This window comes from Polistes dominula, unplaced genomic scaffold (genome assembly GCF_049000335.1).
Source record: "Polistes dominula isolate Pdom_NZ unplaced genomic scaffold, Pdom_raw_medaka contig_20, whole genome shotgun sequence".
In the NCBI taxonomy this organism is placed as follows: domain Eukaryota; kingdom Metazoa; phylum Arthropoda; class Insecta; order Hymenoptera; family Vespidae; genus Polistes; species Polistes dominula.
In genome coordinates, this window is record NW_028301147.1 from 4,926,910 (window position 1) to 4,947,293 (window position 20,384).

The following is a 20,384-nucleotide window of genomic DNA, read 5'->3' on the forward strand; positions in this document are numbered from 1 at the left end:
AGGAGACGCTAAGTAGATACAAAAGAAAGAATAAGTGGAGATAAGAGGAAATTGGTTCTGTTCAAGCTAACTTTGCATATTTCGTCTATAGAATATAAATATTATTTTACTATTTTTGATACCTCGGTCATTTGACGTGTACTGTTATTAGATAATTAAGAGCAATTTGACGTGGGAAATATTTTTGTATAACATGTGTCTTCTCATCAAATAGTAATAATAATAATAGTAATAATAAATATATATTAATATGTATGTATATATATATATTTTTGTATAATTTATATCTGGAGCAATAAGAAATTGTATTATTTTTTCAAAAAATATAAGTATCTTATTTATTTCTTATTCCCGTTAGAAATTTTATGAGAACAATTCTTAAGAAGTCAGTTAAAACAAAAAGTTCGTAGGTTTCTTCGAAAACTAGATAAGATTAAGAAATTTTAGACGAACAGGTATATTTTATCAGATGAAAATGATTTCTATTAGTAACAAAGGAATGAATTATCAGAAAAGAAACGACGTATAAAAAAAAATATTTAAATATATTAGGGGGATCGGCAAATAAAACATGTTGTTTTTTAACCATTTAATTTAAACTACGGTTTTAAAGTATACAATGAGTTAATAAATACTAAACAAATATTAATATGCGCAGAAACGACATTACTTTTCGGTTTCCCTAATAGATAAATAAAAAGAGAGAGAGAAAAATGCTTAAAATGATGAAATGAATAAACATACATAATTAATTAAGATTGACAGTAGTAATAACAGAAAATAATAATAAATAATCGGTTGGATAGATTTACGAACATATGTGTGTATGTATGAAGTCGACTTGTAATGTTAACGTTATTGGTGACATTTATTTAAGATATATTTTTATCTAATTTATACATCGCAATATAGGAAATATTATGATGATTTTTCAAGGAATACAATAATCTTATTTATTTCTCACTCTCTTTGAAAATTTAACGCAGAATTCTAGAAGTTGGTCGTAACAGAAAATATGTAGTATTTTTAGAAAACTGGATAAGATTAAGAAGAAGTTTTAGACGACCAGGTATGCGTTATCAGATTAAAGTGCTGCCCTTAATAACAAAGGGATGAATTTTTAAGGAAAGAGAAAAGGTATCCACAAAAATGCCTCTACAAATTCTACCTGCACTATATAAGGAGAAGCTAAGAAAATTTTCGTCATTTGCAGAGCTACGTTAAACGGACCAGGAACGTTTGGAAAAGATCGTGAATTTCACTTATAATAGGATCTATTAGGACGAATGTAAGAACATCTTCAATACTTTATTATATTTAATTTTAAATCGTAATTATATACATATTCATTTTTTAGGCTCTCGTTAAATAAATTTATTGATTTACATAAAATATGATCTAATAAAACAATGAAAATGTTTCGTGTTTTAATAATATCTACATTGATCTGCTTGGGATTGGCAAATTCGATTGTGGAACGTAACAGTAGTTTTCAATCAACTCAAGAATCAGGACAGCAATCTCAACAATTGACGGTCGCTCAAAATCAAAACAATAATCAATTGCAAATGAATTCATATTTGCAAGAAAGTCTATTACCACCGAGGCAATATTTATATCCAAGTTTTCCAGATTATTCAAATAATAGAGGAGATCAAATACAATCGAGAGTAGATGAACACCAATCTCCTATATCATCCCAAGAAAACCATGATTGGCCATTTGTATTCTCACAAGGCTTGATTCCTTTAGCTACTAGCCTTATGTTGTATGGATCTCAATTTTGGTCTGTTTTTGCATATTTCGCGCTTGGTCTCGTTGTCGTTAGTGTCATTATTACTTTAATATGTACTTTTACTAATATCTGTCTCATTAATTTATCAGATTTTCCTCTGTACAATACTCGGGTAAGTAGAATGAATTTTAATTTTTTTCTCGTAAGTTCTAAATTAATAATTAAAAGATCTATGCTAATTATTTTATTTCCGTTATGTTTAACAGGTAAAAGAACAAGTTACGGATTTGGCACGAACCTACATTACACCCGAAAGTTTAAATGCAGCTACTGTGTATATTTTGGACGCTTATAACAAGTACCACGCTTTGCAACGAAAGAAACGCGACCAATGAAAAGAAGAAATAACAAAATAATAATAAAAACTAATACAATTAGTTAAATTAATTGTATTATTATGTGTTATTGTAGTAGTCATCAGATTATCTAATTTATATATCTTACGACAAAAATCTAATTGCAATAATAGTCATAGCGAATAAAAGGATATCGTCGTATCATTTTCCCATCAAGTTTCTTTCATTTACTAATATCAACATTATTATTTTTATCTCATTTTGTAGAAACGCTCTTTTTAATTATTTTTTATTTCGTTTGTTTATAACGTCATCTTATTAAATAAATATCAATTTCACGAATCATTGTGGTTGTACATATTTTATCAATGAATTTAAAAAGAATTTTGATCTAATCTATACGAGTAATTTATAGCGTTAGACGTCAAAGGATTTTACGAGGATCTCGTAAAAAATCATGAAATAAACCGAAGGTGGTTTATGTTGAGCTAAAATTTAGTTTCTATTCTTAGTTAATTCCATCATGTATGCCAATAAAGAATCATAAAGAAAAAAAATACTATATAAACATTTTTTTAAAAAACAAAATTATTTTTACATGAGTCACATAAGCTGCTTATTTCTAACAACGATTCCGTTCTTTCTTCTCCCCACTATATTCCTTCTTATATCTCTCCCTCTCTTTTTCTTTCTCTCTCTCCCGTATTCTCTTTAACTTTTATACAGCAACCGATGCTCGACCGGTTTTAATCTTTAGTGAACTCGTATTCGCTTCGTTTGTAGATTGTACCATTGCGAAGATCATCGGTCGTGTCTATATACAAATTCGAATTTTTCTAATAAACAAACTCATTCTACAGTAACGTTACTTATCGAAAAATCATCATGAAGCTTATTAAAACATTAGGTAAGAGAATAAATGTTTATTTTATTTATTAATATTAATATTTTATTTATAAAATCCGATAGATCCATTTGTATGGATCAATCATCCATTTTGTAAATTATCTTATTTGACAGTAATATTTTGTATTACAAATGAATCCTTGGATTTTCCATCCATTATGAGCACTTATTTCTTAACGAGAATATTTTTAATATATATATGTATATACATATATATACTACATACATCGATCAAGATTAAGATGAACGATTAGTAATTAAATAATTATTCGAATTATTTAAGTAATTAAATGAAACAATTGTGTAATTGATATAAACATATTTAAAATATATTCGTGCATTTAAATATTACCTTTAAAATATTAATTTATCGGGAGAGTATGATGGAACGTAATAAATCGCATGATTGATAGACGTACTTAAAGTGTTCATATAAGACGCTATTGAATAATGTTGAATTCAAATTAAACATAAAATTCATATAGAATGCTATTAAATAACGGTGAATTCAAATTAAACATAAGATATTTTTCTTTCAATTATTAACAATACAAATTTTTCAATAATTGACAGTACAAATTTCAATGGCAGTGTTAATCGATGCGCAACTAATACGATAATAATATTTGATTATTTTCAACTCATTTGGGTTTTTTTTTTATATGTATATAACATTACAATTCAAGGTTAAAAGTTGTTTCGGTACTCAAGACGTGTTCCGACTTTTCGATGATATTTTCTACATTTCGTTTGCTTACCGAAATCTCGATTGTTTGAATAAATCTCATGAATATTGTATAGCTACTTTTTTCTTTCTTGTTAAAAACTGTTAACTTCCAATAAGAATTTTGTTTTTCATTTTCCCTGCAAATATTGAAAGGGGAAGTCTTGGCTAATTAAGGGATACTAATTATAGGTTGTACCGTATTTTTATGGAGCCTCGTATTCATTTCTACGATAAACAGCGCTACTGTACAAAGACAAGCAAAAAATTTGAACGTTACCAATGTGTCGATGAGAACCAATGCGACCACATATGACGACGATGCAGAAGATTTTGTTCCTTATCTGGGAGAACGTTTCAACGTTTTTGACTGGATACTTTTTAGAGTAAATCATTTTTTATAGATTATCCATACAAATTAAATACACACAATACTAATCAAAGATTTAATTTTATTTAATTTAATTATAAAATAATTTCATTATTTTATATATTTCATTTTATTTCTATTTCTTTATTTATCAGACCATGGGAAAAATGTATGAAGGAAATATATTAGTATCACCGATATCTATAAAATTGGCATTAGTTTTGCTCTATGAAGGAGCTCAGGATCACACAGCGCAAGAATTAGCTGGAGTCATGCAATTACCAATCAGCCGACCGGCAATTCGTGAAAAATTTTCGGAAATTCTCCAATCGTTAAAGGTAAATGCATAATATTTAATACCAAATCACACTCTTTTTTTTCTTCCTGTCTCTTTCTTTTCCTTTCTCTATTTTTCCCCTATGAATATATCGATTATATGCTACCGAGAATACATTGATCGTTCTTTAAAAGTAGATAGACAGGATATTTATTTTTTCCTACTGCGTTATTAGATTTTTAAATGATAGCTATTAAGGTAACCAATGGAAACATTCCTTTTTATATACATGTTTGCAGATGATGCGTCCTGAATACGAGTTAAATCTTGGTACTCGTCTTTACGTCGATAATTCTATCATGACAAGACAACGTTATGCTGCAATCATCGAAACGTTTTATGGGGTTAATCTTATAAATGCTAATTTGTCAGACACTCATTCATCTACCGAAGATATTAATAGTTGGGTCAAAAATGTGACGCATGGAAATCTTGATAAATTGATTGAAGATGGTAAATATCATTAAGGATAATCAACGATATCACGAATAAAATAATACATACATTAAAAAATAAATACTTATTTCTTGTTTTATTTTTCGTAGAAACATCTTTGAAAGACTCGGTGATGTTGGTAGTCAACGCACTCTTTTTCAAGGGCATTTGGAGACGTCAATTCTTTAAAACTGAAAATATTCATATGGGGAAATTTTATATAAGTGAAAACAATGTCGTAGAAGTACCATTTATGACTTCGAGCAGTCGATTCTATTACTCGGAGTCTACGGAATTGAACGCTAAGATTTTACGACTACCGTATGACGTAAGACTTTATCAATGTTATAGTAAATCTTATTAACTGTCAAGAGGGTTACCGGTTATCAATAATCGGATTGGCTAATTTTTATGTGAAAATATATATATATATATATATATATATATATATATATATATACAGAAATATAGACGAGACCGCGAATACCATTATAATATTTGTCCCCAAAATATTATAATAAATTCTAACCCGATTTATTGATTCATACGAAAATTCCTATGACGGACAATATGTAAAGAAATGTTTACCCTTCTAATCAAAATATCTTATCTTAAACGTGGGAATTCGATTGATTGTTCAATTACTAAAACAATTTTCAATGAACGATTTGTCATCGAGCAAATGGGTAATTCCTAATCTTATTTATTATTTGATTTTATCTCCAGGGTCACAAGTTCGCTTTGTATTTGATATTACCATTTAATGTAAACGGAATAGATAGACTGCTTAAAGAAATTAATCCTTTTATATTAACGAAACAAGCATGGCTTATGCAAGACACGCCAGTTGAAGTTACTATTCCTAAATTTAAATTCGACTTTACAAGCCATTTGGAAACTGTTCTTCGTGAGGTATGTACAAATACATATTTGAAAAATTCTTTAATAATTCATTGATCATTTCGAATTTATTGATTCTTTTTTTCTTATTGTTTTAATATATTACAGGTAGGTATTCGAGATATATTCGATGATACGGCCACTCTAACAGGTATATCAAAGACAAAACGTGAATCCAGGCGCCTCATTGTTAAGGATGTCCTGCAAAAAACTGGTATTGAAGTGAATGAAAATGGAACATCCGCTTACGCAGCCACTGGTAAGTTTATTGTAAATGAATACCATTGTAGTAATGTAGCAGGAAGTAAATACGTATATAAATACATAAAAAGAGCATGTGTTATTTTATTTCATGTTCGAATGAATATGATTCTCATATAATATATCACTTTAATTATATATAAATAATTCATTAATTAATCTTCTATAATTATATTATTTTTTTTTGTCTACGAAAAAGATTAGAAAATATATGTATAATATATTAAATTGTATATATTAATATTAATATAATTAATTGTAATATATTATATATGCTTATAGTATACTTTTCATTTATCAATCATAAACTTTTAAATTTGAACTAATAAATTTTATAGACAAAAAAAAATACAAATATATGTATGTATAAGTATGTAACATTAATATTGCATATAGTTCTATAAAAGTCTAATTATTATTTTTATTTATTTACATTTATTATTTTATTTTTACAGCTGTACAAATTGGAAATAAAATTGGCGATCAAACCTTCCACGCGAATCATCCGTTCGTTTTTTATATCGAAGATGAAACGACGGGTACTATTCTTTACATCGGAAAAGTCTCGAATCCTTTGCAACGAGAAGGAAATACTGAAAATGCAAACGTGAATGTTGGTTCACGTTTCAATGAGAAAACACAAAATACTGTACCTTCTACTTCCGGTAAAAGTTTATAAAATTAAGGATTTGATAAATGGTGGATGGTGAATGGCGTAAAGCGATATACTAACATGTTTCTGTCTCTAAAATTTAAACGAATGTGTTGTATTCTCTAGTATATGGTGTTGATTTGGTTATGGGTTATTTATTTTTTATTAACACTTCGATCACATCGTTCGATATCTCATTGACTGAGACAAGATTGTTCGAAGATTTAACTTATGCTTTAAATTTAGTAAATGATTAAATTAATAATTTATTTTTTAAAATTAATTAAATAAATTATTTAATGCGAATGTAAATATTAATTGTAGCAATTAATTTGGTTCTGTGATATTCAATTAATTCCATCAAAATCGTCATATTTTTTTCGTCACTGAATGTGGCTTGAAAGGTGGACCAAATTTATAGAAAATAATACAATAAATTTATAAATAAATAGTAAATTTGTTTAAAAGGTACCGAATTAATTACTACACATAATTAAAGGGTATTGTAATGATAATCATAAAACGTAACAACAGTATTCTGTAGAGGCTACAATTTTGAGGTGAACTGATTAGAAGTAAATATTTAGGTAGTATATAAATACTTATACATAACAAGTATATATATATATTAGGTCATAAAGTATGAAATGTCTGATTATTTCGAATACTTTCAGTTAAAAATCGAGCATTTCATACTTAATGACCTAATATATACTTGTACGTAATATAAGTATGTATGGAATTTACAATTAATAACAAATTCTTTTGTTATGGGTTTCTAAATTATAGAAAACGTTTCTTTTAAATTTGATAATCAATCAAAAATATACTATTATTATGTTCATCCGAATGTGAAGAAATAATGTACCAAAGAGTTATGATTATAATAAAATTATAATAGAATCGCATAGATAAACGAAAAAAAGAGAATCAAGATAAATATAATTTAAAAATAAAATTCGTGTATTATATGAATTTAAGTAAAAAAATATTAAACCTTAATACCTTTGTAAATTTAACTTCGAAATATAATAACAGAAATGTGTTCTTTTTGATGACTTTTCCTAAATATCTTTTTTTTCGGTTTTTCAACAATTTTTTACTCATTACGTTCACAGAAGAATGAAAATTATCATGTGAATAACATTATACGTATAGAATAAATATGTGGAAATGAGTGAGAATGCAGTGGATGAGGTGTAAGGGGGAATGAATGAAATTTTGGACGAAAGTGTGGATATTTAACTTTTCAATTCTTTCTCTTGTACTATTATATTTCTTTCATCCTTCATGTTTCTATTACTTTTTAGTGCTTATCATAATGCTATTTTATAGTTCTTTTAGTGTTTAGAATTTTCTTTATTTAATTTTTATTCTTTAACATTATCTAGTATACCAATGTAGTCTGTTATTTATTCACAAAGTATTTTATTAATAATTATGTTTAATTTGAATGTGTCATCTATAAAAAAAAAACAAATGTCTGTAAAACGTATTTTTAATATATTCATAACATATTTTTCTGATCGTATCTGTAATTCCGTCAATTATTTCTCTAAACGAATTACTTTCATAAGATTACAGATGTAATATAATATTAATTACAATTTCTTTTCACTTTGTCTTGAAATTTCCAATTAAATAAATTTATGTGTTTCTAATTTGGCCAGGAAAATAAACAATTGGTATTTTGTTTTATTTATTCTATTAATAGTTTTAAAGTCTTGTACGTGGCATAATAATTATTAAAACTATTATTATAAACGTGATTAACATAAAATAAGTAATCGATTTTGTGCAAATGAAATTTTGATAATGCATGAAAAATATTTGGTTTAAACATAATTTTTTATTAACAAACAATTAATTTCCTATACAAATATTATTGTAAGGACAATTTTATATATATGCGTACCTTTGGGGCGTTCCGATGACGTAAACACTATGGAAATTCCAAACTCTTATAATATATCCGTTTTACTGTTCAACGTAAGTGTGTTACGTTTCCACACACACACGTATAAATCTTAATAGATACGTCGAATTTTAAGCGTTTCTTTGTGTTTATATTTATACAAATAGCATATAGGGGCGTCCAAAAAGGTTGGGACCAAACTTATATTACGTATTACTGATGTGAAATCAAATAGATGAAAAAAGTTATGTCCGAAAATGCTTTATTGAAAAAATATATGCTTTTAAAAACATTTATAATTTATTTTAGTAATTTTTTTTTTGCAAGAATACAAGCTTGCCGAATTGAATTTCAACTTTATTAGAAAAAAAAAATAATAATAAATGTATTTGGAATACATTCCTACAATTTGTTTATTGTTTCAATTGTATTTTTATAAATCAACTCTTTTGCGTGATCCTATAAATAGAAGTCCAGAGGTATTAAATCGGATTATTTAAAATACAAATGAATCATTGACAATTATAATATGTCGTAAGATTCTAAGATAAATCTATAAATATTTATATTTTTCCAATAAAACATCTTCGGACATAAGTTTATATGAACTTTTTTTACATTCATTTGATTTCAGTAATACATAATATAAGTTTGGTCTCAAACATTTTAGATACCCTGTATATAAACGACTTGTTCGATAAGAAAAATGGTATTAATTGTTTAGGAGACAAGAAATCAGGGATAAGGAAAGTTGTTTAAAAATTGATATGGGATATTTCCCATTTGTCATAATTTTTGTCAGAGTTTTTATTGATTTTTGCAAATAATTGTTCTTCCTTTATCTAATTAATGATACGCGTTAAAAATGTTTATTTTATTCGAAATATAATTAAAAAAACAAAAAAACGTAAATCATTTTATTATTGCATATATAATAAAATAATATAAAAAGAAAAAAAATGATATAGATTATTGAATAAAATACGAAGAATTTACTGATATTTGTAATCTGCATTCGTTTACATTGAATTACAAGTTCTATAAACTCTGGTTTCTAAAGTGGGGACCATGTGATTCACGATGAACATCGGACATAAAAGACGCTTTAATTCATCGCCGATGTTTGCCTTGATCGTAACGCTATATATAAAATCATACGGAATCATTTAATTATAAAAGTAAGAGAGACTCAGAGCATTCAAGTGTTCGATTTACATAACGAATTATTCCTTTAGTGTTAACTATATATTGACAAAATATGTGGAAATTAATATCATTGTTGTTCGTTATCAACGTGTTATTTTTGAAAGGTACATACATATGTATATACATATATAATAGAAATCTATTTAAAAATAATTGCGTATATTTACACGCATATGTGTATGAAGTATTTGTAAATTATATATTCATTTGAAAACGTAATTCTTTTGTGAATAAATCAGAAAAATATCATTGAGTTATGTTGAGCAACTTTCAAATTTAATTCAGTGACTGTATTATTTGGGATTTAGTAATCAAGTATATAAATAGCTACGCTCTTTGTATCTGCTATTGTAGTATTTTTATGTGAAAGTATAATTAATATTATTAGATAATTTTAAATAATGATAATAATAATAATAATAATAATTCTCTTTTTTTCTTTTGTTTATAGATGTGTCATCATCAATACCTACTGGAGAGGATCGATACAATTTTTTCAACATCGATTTGTTGCAAGTAAGAACAAGTTCAAAAGAAATAGAATGCAATTGATTGTATTTACATTATATAATTCATTAATAAAATATTTTATTTCTAGGCAATAATTAAAGAAAACGATGGAAATGTAATATTATCACCTACAAATATCAAGTTAGCTTTAACAATTCTTGCTGAAGGTGCAAAAGGAGAAACTCGTCAAGAAATATACAGTGCATTGAGATTAACTGAAAATGTGTATCAAATCAGGGTTATTTCTCAGCGTGCTGTTACCGCCTTGAAAGTATGTTTTCACATCGATTAGTAATTCCTTGAATAACTAAATTAGTAATAATTTTTCTATAGACAAAAGATATATATGTGTATATTTACAATATCTTTGTCCCATAGAGTGTAAAAAATGGTACAGAAATAGATGGAGCAACTCGATTGTGGGCTAGAAACAGTTTACCAATAACGCCAAGTTACAATGTTGTTCTAAGACAATTTTATGATGCAGACATTCAATTTCTTGACTTTAGTAACAGAGATACTGCGGAACAAATAATTAATGACTGGGTACGCACAGCAACACATAACAACATTCAATCAATTTCAGATCCTGGTTGGTAAAAATTTGATTCGACTATGTGATCTATTTATATTGTTAATAATATTTATATGATTATCTTTTTGTTGCAGGCAGTATTAGTGCAGATACAACTTTAATTTTGACCTCAGCATTATATTTCAAAGGACGGTGGCAGTTATCGTTTAATAAAAAAGCAGGATTCAATGATTGTTTTTATGTTCCTAAAATTGGTTGTCAAAATACTGACTTTATAGCTAATACAGCTGAATATCGTTTTGGAAATATTGAATCCTTGAATGCAGATGTAGTAGAGATACCATATACTGTACGAAACAACATTATTCTTTGTAGTTTAATTTATGGTAAAAATGAATGGATTTATACATATAAAGAATAATGTACAATTTTTATTTTTTAGGATGGAAAGACTGTTATGTTAATTATACTTCCTAATAATAAGGAAATTGATCCAAATCTTACAATTTTGTCAAAGGACTTGTCTTATGTATCTATTTCTGCATTATTGGCAAATATTTATTTAACAGAAGTTAATCTGATAATTCCCAAGTTTTCTATAGAAAATAAACTTGATCTTAAATCTGTACTGAAATCTGTGAGTATCACTATTATGTAATTATATTCTTTATTTTATATCATTTTTTTATTTATACAAATTTCTTTTTAGCTGGGAATTCGTAGCATATTTAATAGGAGCGCAGATTTCTCCGATATTGTAAAAGACAGTCGTATATATGTTAAAAATATTATACAAAATGCTAAAATAGAAGTTAATGAAGAAGGAACTGTTGCATCTGCAATAACAGGTAATATAATTCTGTCAAAATGTTGATTGTTATCCTAAATGATAAAATAATCGAAACGATTAAATATATTTACAGAATTATCAATTGTGCCACTAATGGGATCAAATAAGGAAATATTCAGAGCCAATCATCCATTCCTTTTTGCTATAGTAGACTTGCAAACAAATGCAACTCTTTTTGCTGGTCGTTACATGCATCCTAATTTAAGTAATTAAAGTACTATTCAATAAAGAATAATGTACTTTCAAATATATGTTTACATAAATACTTTTCTTTTTTATTAAAGACTTACATTTCATGTTTACTATGTACATATTTAATATCTCATTTTTTAAATATAATCGACTAGAAATAATAAGTCTTCTTTTTTCAAAACAATAAACGAAAAAGTAAAATCATGATTAGATTTATATGACGGTCATATAAATAATCAATAATTGTTGTTTTGCTTCATGCAGAACAGAATAGAAATAAAATACTTTATTTATTATTGATCACTTGTTTTTTTATTTACATTCTCATAGAGAAAACAAATATCTATTAAATATACAACTAGTGTATAAAATATTTAATCCACCCATTCAGTTTACTTCATACTTGTGTTTGATGTCTTTCCATAGTTTCTATAATAAAAAAAATATAAATTTATTTTGTTAGTATACTTCTTTTATGCAATATGAGTTTCATAATTTTCATCTAAATTAACTTAGAAGTTATTTTACAGTCATTTAATAGATTATTATACATGCCTGCATCACTAAATTACATAATTCTACTTGATCGTTCTCAGAATTCATTACTCATTTTTTTCATGACAGTTTACTTTATTCTCAAATGTAAGATATCAAATTAAGGTTATTGACAATATAGACAACTTGTTTTAGAACACCTAACTGCTAACATTATTAACAATATTAACATTAATTAATAATTTCTACTCACTCCTTTGTTGATTGATTCAAACATTTTATTGCTGGCTAAATCGAAAGCTCGTTCGAAGATAAAAGTTCCGGTTATTATAGTGACAGCATACGTAGATGATCTTTTTAGGAAAATGTTGTACAACGTGGTACGAATGCCCGACATTTTTTTATGTTATATTAAATTAACAGAAAGATTTCTTGTCAAAAACACAGTGGGAAATTTCTCTAATGACCTCGTTACTGTACTATCCGTTCATACAAATTTAAAGATGGCAAACTCGTATATAGATTTCGATTTTATTTTATCCACGGATAATATATTACTTAGAGTGTATAAAAGAGAGAAATTGTTACATTTCTTAGATTTTGTTTTACTTTACCGACAGAAGATAACGTGCTCACAATGTAGTGTCGGTAAAGTAGAATTCTATGCAAGAAAACTCTCTCTCTCTCTGTTGTACCAACTGATGTTTTAATTTATTTGAACTTTAAAAATATGTTCTGCTTTTATTAATAAATTTTATGAATTATCTTTTATATCTGCTATTTGTTATTCAATATTTTTGCTAATTAAAAAAATAATCAGTAACGTAGAATAATCAATGACAAATAATTTGACAGAGATGTTTGATCGATAAACAATAATTTTACAAATATATTTCTTTAAAAAATAGATTTAGTAATATTGAACAAATACAAAATACGAAGAAAACAATGAGTTTTACTAATTATTTACTATATTTAAATATGCATTTCTATTAGAATGTCTTGACAGTGTCATGCGCCAAGGTATCCATGGTAACCGTTGATGTACAGTAAATTATATTGCTTCATCAAACTGTTTGCATTGTTCACAGAGCAAAAAGAAAAAAGTAATTATTTATTAAAAGTTTTATCGACGGATATTTAAAGAAAAAATGAGAAATAATAGATCTATAAAAATAATTGTGATTTTAATTGATATGTTATGTTAATTTGTGAAAAGGAAGTAAATGTGGAAGAAAATTAGAGAAGATTTACGAAGAAAAAGAAAAAGGAAGAAGAAGATAATAATAAGAAGAAACAATTATATCGAATGAAAAGGAAGAGTAAATGGATATAAATGTTATACATATATGTTATTGTTAAACTTGAAATCCATTAATTCATGAAATAACCAGCTAAGCCATGAAATAATTATACTGAACCTGTTAAAGTGTGAAAGAAAGCAGAATTACATACTTTAACTAAGTAATGTAAGAATTTACGAGAGGCAAGTAGTTAAAGTATAAAACTAAAATTTGATCCGCAGATTAAAACACTGAACAGCACCACTAACAGAACATTGGCTTTCAGAGTACAGAAAGAGATAAAAACGAATAACTACTAGCATTAATGTAGAAAGAAAAACAGACTTTAAAGACGAATCAAATTTAAATCTCTACTTTAAAACTACTTCTATTTCTCGTGAATTCATATTTTATCAGGTTATTTCATAAAACAAACATTTTAAGTGTGTAATAAAATTTTCTTTTTCTTTGCTTTCTTTTAAAATCCCTAGTTACTACATATAAGACGGTAGGTTTATCATGAATTAGCTAAATTACACACTTTAACGTTGTTATATACATATACATATACATATACATATACATATACATATACATATACATATATATATATATATACATATATATATACAGGAGTAGCCGTCATCAAGGAGACATATGGATACTAATTACAGAGCGAATATCGCCAAGTGGCTACCCCTTCCTGGAGTTGCCCTCGAGAACTGGCTGGCAGACTCTTCCGTGTTAAACGAGAAGATGAGCAAACTCGCGGAACGTATAGCCTTAATCATCGAGGATTTTGAGAAAGCACAAGCTTATGATTTCGAGGTAGGGAACTATTGCTTTTAATTATTATAATCGTACCACTTCATCTTCATCTCTCTTATTCTTTCTTTCTAACTCTTATTATTTTAAAGTATTCGACTGGATTTTGAATTTTATATATATATAAGTAAATAAGATAATCAAATTTTTGATTATACGCGAATCGTAACGTGATTGCAGGTATTCGAAGAGATCATTAATAACCTTGAGGATATAGTGAAATGTTATCAATCATTGTGGAACGATATGATAGAGACGTCGCATCCGATTTACAAGTATAAAATACAACATTTCTCTATAATTTTAAAACAAAAACTCAACGTAGTCGCAAAGTTCACCCGTAATCTTATAACCGAAATAGTCGATTCGAAGAGCGACGAGATACTTCAAATTATTTTTAAATTGGTCAACTCATATAACAAGATGCTCGATGTGGATCACATTATTACGGATTCGTCCGTCAACGTTTTTTGCAATGATTGTCCATCTTTGTTAGAACCTTTGAAGAAATTTTCTGTAACTAAAATATTACAAGTAAGTAGTTCAATTTATTGATTTAATTATTAGACATACAAATTTGTTAATAATCGTAGATATTGGCGAAAAATCGTGCAGAGGAAACGTGTCATGAGTTAATCGATTGCCTGTTAGCAAATTACGAACCACATACAAAAGAAAACGTTACATTAACACCCACGGACGTTGACGTTTCTGAAAATTCTAGCATCGAAATATATAGGTTGATTGGTTCATATTTAATAGATTCGATCGATTTAATGCTGTAGTTATAATTTATGATGGTAGGTAAATTAATAATATTTGAATTTAACATCCTTTTAGAGCACTCACGAGACACTTGACGCCACCTATTGCAAACGATGCCTCGACATTTCAACAAACGCAAGCATCAAATCTTGAGAGTATTCAAGCACTTGTAAATACTCAGAATGAACAAGTCCTTAGACTCCTCAGTATCGTCCGAGATATTTCACCGCAGTTGCTTGGTTCCGATGCTTTGAAGATCACCGAAGGTAAGATCCTTCCTCATTTTCTTTTGAAGTAATGATTCTTCTGTAAAAAGAAATTTAACGCGAATATATATATATAAAGAGAGCATCTTCAAGAACTTTTCTTTTGAAAATAGAAAGTTACTTGTCGAAAGTTGTTCATTAGTTAACTTCAACGAAGAAAATTTCTCGTAATAATATTAATTATAATAATAATGTTATACGTTAAAAGTAGCCCTTACAGGAAATTAGTTTAATTTTTAATAAAGAATTCAATGACTCATGATTATTTTACTTGATATATCACTTAACAAAGGCTAATTAATGATCTTGTTTAATTGAATAGTGAATCTATATAATTTATAACAATTAACATATTTTTGACTGACTATTATATGCAAAAATTGAATGTATTTCATAGTAGCTAAATGAATAATTAAAATAAATTATAAAAAGTTCTTGAAAATTGATAATAGCACAAAATTTTATTATTTTAAAATTATCAAATACAATAAATAATATTACAATAACGAGTTGCACATTTTTCTATTTTAACAATAAATTGTTACAAGTACAAACACGAGTACATTCGTGATCGTTCAAAAGTATATTGAAATAAAAATGAATTCGAGTTAAATATTGTTATATCGAATTGTTTATAGGAGAAAAGAGATTGAAAGGTAGCGCAATAAGAAAAGTAAAAAATTATTACCAAGAGGTTGCTTGGGCAGCTCTTTCCGGGATGTTGGATCACGTTGTTCTTTGGTGGTCACCGGAAGCTTTGGCTTCTCATCATAGTCACGGTGCGGAACATTTGAAAAACTGGTTGAGACAATTTATTCAAAAAAATGCGGGTGAGGCACGTAATCACTTTGTGGAATATATTAAATGTTAGAAATTAAAGAGTTTGAATAATTCGATAATGATATTTTAGTTCCGCTGACGGTGAGACCTGCTTTACAAAACTTATGCGATGCTCTCGGTTATCATGTTACTATTACATCTTGGGATCAATTATTTCGATTAGCGTATACGTCTGCTTTTGAATACCAATCGAGACCTTCTACTTCTGAGGTCGGTTTTTATTTCTTTCCTATTCGTTCTCTCTTTCTATTACTTTTTTCTCTTTACAATTAGTTGTAACAATATTAATTGTATTTTATTTGTTATATTTGTTTAATTGTATATATTATATAAATGTATTTTCTTTAATATCAAATAATTAATATTTTTTTAATTTTGTTATTTATATTGACGTAATTTTACCTTAATTCGTTAAATGCATTATGGATGTTAAATGAATATGTATATGCTCATCTATCTTTCTTTCTCTTTCTCTTTCTCTTTCTCTTTCTCTTTCTCTTTCTCTTTCTCTTTTTTTCTTTCCTTTTTTCTTTAATAATATACTTCGTAGTAGGTATATAGAATTTAAATTTCAAATATCTTGACCATCGTGTTGGATTTAATTATAACCCTTTTAACGATCTCCCTTTAACCGTTTTCTAGGGCACGGACACGGGTCAAATGTTCACCGAGCTTTTCCAATTACTGGTAACGCTGAGCAACGAGTGCGAGGTTGGAGGTGAATGGGTGATCGGCGCGCCGTTAATGGAATTGCCGATTTCGGAACAGATCGTCGTCCTTCACAGACTTGATCACTCGGTCCACACTGCTAGGCTCTGGGTCATGCAGGAATCCAAGATGATAGCTCACACTTGGGATTTGGATGTCTTATTTTTAATGGTCAAGGGCGATGTCGTCAATTCTCTCGAAGAATTATCCTATCTCAAGGTCAAAATTATTATTAAACGTCTATACGTTTTTTTTTATTGAATATCATTGTTCAAAGTTTAGACATTGTTTGATACTATTTTTTTTATTTATTATTTGTCATCAATCCATATTTTTATACAAATAATTTGATTTATTATATTCTACAGTAACCTTTTTTTTCGAAGTAAAGCGTAATTATCAGTAGTACTTTCGTAATTTAAATTTTTAATACTTTTTAATACTTTTAACATTAAATGGATATTTTTATATTCTTCTGAATGGTCACATGATTATATATGAAAATATAAAAACTAACAGGATACAAGATTGAGCATTGACTGAAAAGAATAATTATATTTATTATATATGTTTAATTGTTTGTATAAATTTGTGAAAAAGATTTATCAATGAAAACATATGCCGTTAATATAACATCGCTGTAAACACTGTCGAGGATAGTTTGTCGGTTATGTCAAATAGACTCTATGCATAGTCATTTATATATATATCGATCTCTTTTAATCTTATCATTAAAACGTATTTTTAGAGTATACTTACTCTGTTTCTAAAATCAGATTCAATTGTCGAATCAAATCTCTATCGATTGTAGCTCGCTGATCATTCGAGTGCACTTTCAGAGGAATCCGTTAGCGTTCAAGTGCTCGTTTGCGTCAAAATGAGAGCGAAAATCGTTTCCGAGGTGAACGCCAACGTACAGTTGTTGCAGGTAATACCATAATTTATCTAAAGTTTATTCTTTAAATAAAATTATATTGAACAATCAATATAGTATTTAATAATAAGTAATTATATTTAAAGTTTTAACAAGCTGTATTTATTGGAATAATGATATATAATTATTTCATTATTTTTCTTTAAATAAAATGACAGATATTAAAATCGATGTTAAATTGTGTTGTCAAGTTTGACATTGTTTTTTATATGAAAGAAATCTGAGTTTACAATATTTAAAAGTAGGCTATTTTTTTTTACTTACATATCGGATATTCGCGAATCGACAGGATACACCAGCAAAGTGCATGGACATTCTCGCCAAGATTTGTCGTGTGGTTAGCCTTGCGAATTTACACATGTGCTTCCCACGATCAAATTACTGGAGGAAGAACAGCGATGTGGCACCTGTGACAGCAAGTCTCTACGTTGAAACTTATTTTGGTAAAGCATCGATCCTAATGCACGTGCATACGTATATTTTCTTAAAAACTACAAAATTTCAATGAATGTTTAACAAGGACATTTCTTTTAGAAAAGGTGTTGTTACCGGTTCTCGAGGTTATCGAGGATCCTGATATTTCTAATATGATCTTAAAAATAATGTGCGAGGCTTGGCTCGATTACATATATTTACATCGTATTAAATTTAGGTAAATACGATTCGTTAACGTATAATAAAGAATTAAATCAATTTCAATTTTAATTATTCATTTTTCTTACCTTTTCTATATTTTTTTTATTTTTCCAGCGAATATGGTGCTTTTCAGTTACTAACAGATTTTGCTTACGTTTCTACATGGGTAAAAGGATGCCCGATAATTTCGCAAAATGTGAGAAATCACTTGTTGAAGAATGAAGTGTTACGACGTTGCGAGGGTGTCGGACGACTTCTTCTTAGGCATCCAGGAGAAGCGATTGCTATGCACAAACGACTTGGTAAGTGTATTTTGCTTCTTCGGGAGAATAATCGGGGATTTCTGAGTCGACGTCTTTGTTGAGAATCCAAAAACAGAGAGAGAGAGAGAGAGAGAGAGAAATAAAGAAAGGAAAAGAGAGAGAGAGAGATAGTAGCACTCGAGAAAGCATTTCTCAAGTGGCTAGAAAGTAATTAGTCTCCGTCATCTCCATTCACTCTCTCTTTCACGCAACAAGTACAAAAGTATGTTCCGTGCTTCAGCTCGTAGGACAAATGATAGCGGATCACCGGAATCACCCGGTCTCGAGCGGATGCCAGCGGAAATGTATGTCCCGAATCAGGAACAATGGCTCGAACTTCGAGCTCCGAAGCGATACAACTTTTGCTGTACCGAATAAGTGAAATAAATTCAACCAGTATACCCCTGGACGACTTCTTCTTCTTCTTCTAACTTCTAACTTCTATTTTCTTTGTTTGTTTATTTATCTTAGATGCTGTTTATTTTTTATTTTTTCTACAAAAGAATCGTTTCACATTTTTAATAATTCTTTGAAATAATTCTTGTAATCGAAGAAATTTAATAAGATTATTTATTTTCATATAATCGGTTAATTATTTCGAATATAATCTTGATTTATCGAGAAATTTAATAATTTAAGATTATAACGGTATAATTTGAGCAAATTACGTGATTTATTCTACTTATTTGTACTCACGTTGAAGCCCAACAAAGTACAGAAGCCTCTTCATGCATGGCCGAAGTATCGTCTTACGTTTCGCGTCTAGATAGTAATCCATTTCTTGACGATCATTGACCTTTGAAAACTTCGAATCATTTATATACATATTATATGTATATTTTGTTATATATTTTTTTTTTATTTATTACTGTTTAACAATTAAAGAGAATTTTATTCAATATACAACTTAATTAATAATTCAATGCTTTGATTTGTATAATTTTTCTTCTAATTATAAATTACTTTATATAACAGATAATGTTTATATTATTATTGTTCCTTATATAGATTAATTGAAATTATTGGTATTTTATCGAAATCATCTCAGGTGTTTTTTTATTCGTGTTTGACTTCAGCTCGCATTGGTTTATACCACAAAATAAAAATACATCATGCTGACTCATGTTACATTCTCGATTCCTCTATTCGCGATTGGTTTTATGTAACATAACCAGTCCGTCATATTTTTATCGATGCAAAAATATACATAAATACTTGTATACAATTACTATAGTGTCTTGTCGAATCGTTCAGCGTTATCATCCTATTATTTAGTTACTATTTTCTTACAAAGATTTGTGATTTTTTCAAATTTATTTTTTACTTCTAATTGACTACATTTGAATCTAATTTTATTGATTAACTTTTCTTTTGTAATCAACTAAATATTTTCTTAGAAATTATTTACGATCATTGACATAACATTATTTCCAAATGTTTTATATA

General features: G+C 27.7%; 4 protein-coding genes and 1 long non-coding RNA gene across 5 annotated transcripts; 3 read left to right on the forward strand and 2 right to left on the reverse strand.

Moving 5' to 3' along the window:
* Window positions 1-366: 366 nt before the first annotated feature.
* Window positions 367-2,704, forward strand: LOC107074065 (uncharacterized). Its single transcript, XM_015335088.2, has 3 exons — window positions 367-1,288; window positions 1,358-1,907; window positions 2,002-2,704. The coding sequence occupies exons 2-3, from the start codon at window positions 1,410-1,412 to the stop codon at window positions 2,128-2,130; spliced, it is 627 nt and encodes a 208-aa protein (XP_015190574.1). The 5' UTR covers window positions 367-1,288; window positions 1,358-1,409; the 3' UTR covers window positions 2,131-2,704.
* A 123-nt stretch (window positions 2,705-2,827) lies between these two features.
* On the forward strand, window positions 2,828-11,957 carry LOC107074206 (uncharacterized). Its single transcript, XM_015335440.2, has 15 exons — window positions 2,828-2,998; window positions 3,914-4,107; window positions 4,247-4,429; window positions 4,668-4,881; window positions 4,974-5,191; window positions 5,590-5,775; window positions 5,872-6,022; window positions 6,480-6,689; window positions 10,249-10,313; window positions 10,396-10,578; window positions 10,686-10,899; window positions 10,977-11,191; window positions 11,285-11,479; window positions 11,552-11,690; window positions 11,766-11,957. Exons 1-15 carry the CDS (start codon window positions 2,977-2,979, stop codon window positions 11,903-11,905), a joined length of 2,529 nt encoding a protein of 842 aa, XP_015190926.1. The 5' UTR covers window positions 2,828-2,976; the 3' UTR covers window positions 11,906-11,957.
* Window positions 11,958-12,169: 212 nt separating this feature from the next.
* On the reverse strand, window positions 12,170-12,885 carry ox (ubiquinol-cytochrome C reductase complex subunit oxen). The gene is made up of 2 exons (XM_015335441.2): window positions 12,633-12,885; window positions 12,170-12,313 (listed from the first exon to the last, which is right to left on the reverse strand). Exons 1-2 carry the CDS (start codon window positions 12,774-12,776, stop codon window positions 12,272-12,274), a joined length of 186 nt encoding a protein of 61 aa, XP_015190927.1. The 5' UTR covers window positions 12,777-12,885; the 3' UTR covers window positions 12,170-12,271.
* A 492-nt stretch (window positions 12,886-13,377) lies between these two features.
* On the forward strand, window positions 13,378-20,317 carry LOC107074128 (coiled-coil domain-containing protein 142). Its single transcript, XM_015335240.2, has 12 exons — window positions 13,378-14,490; window positions 14,668-15,021; window positions 15,081-15,226; window positions 15,328-15,518; window positions 16,157-16,348; window positions 16,429-16,568; window positions 17,001-17,285; window positions 17,878-17,994; window positions 18,290-18,443; window positions 18,535-18,652; window positions 18,751-18,938; window positions 19,180-20,317. The coding sequence occupies exons 1-12, from the start codon at window positions 14,320-14,322 to the stop codon at window positions 19,314-19,316; spliced, it is 2,193 nt and encodes a 730-aa protein (XP_015190726.1). The 5' UTR covers window positions 13,378-14,319; the 3' UTR covers window positions 19,317-20,317.
* Window positions 17,153-18,786, reverse strand: LOC107074129 (uncharacterized). The gene is made up of 4 exons (XR_001476845.2): window positions 18,723-18,786; window positions 18,265-18,407; window positions 17,826-18,023; window positions 17,153-17,279 (listed from the first exon to the last, which is right to left on the reverse strand). It is a non-coding gene; the product is annotated as an uncharacterized LOC107074129 (long non-coding RNA).
* Window positions 20,318-20,384: the final 67 nt, after the last annotated feature.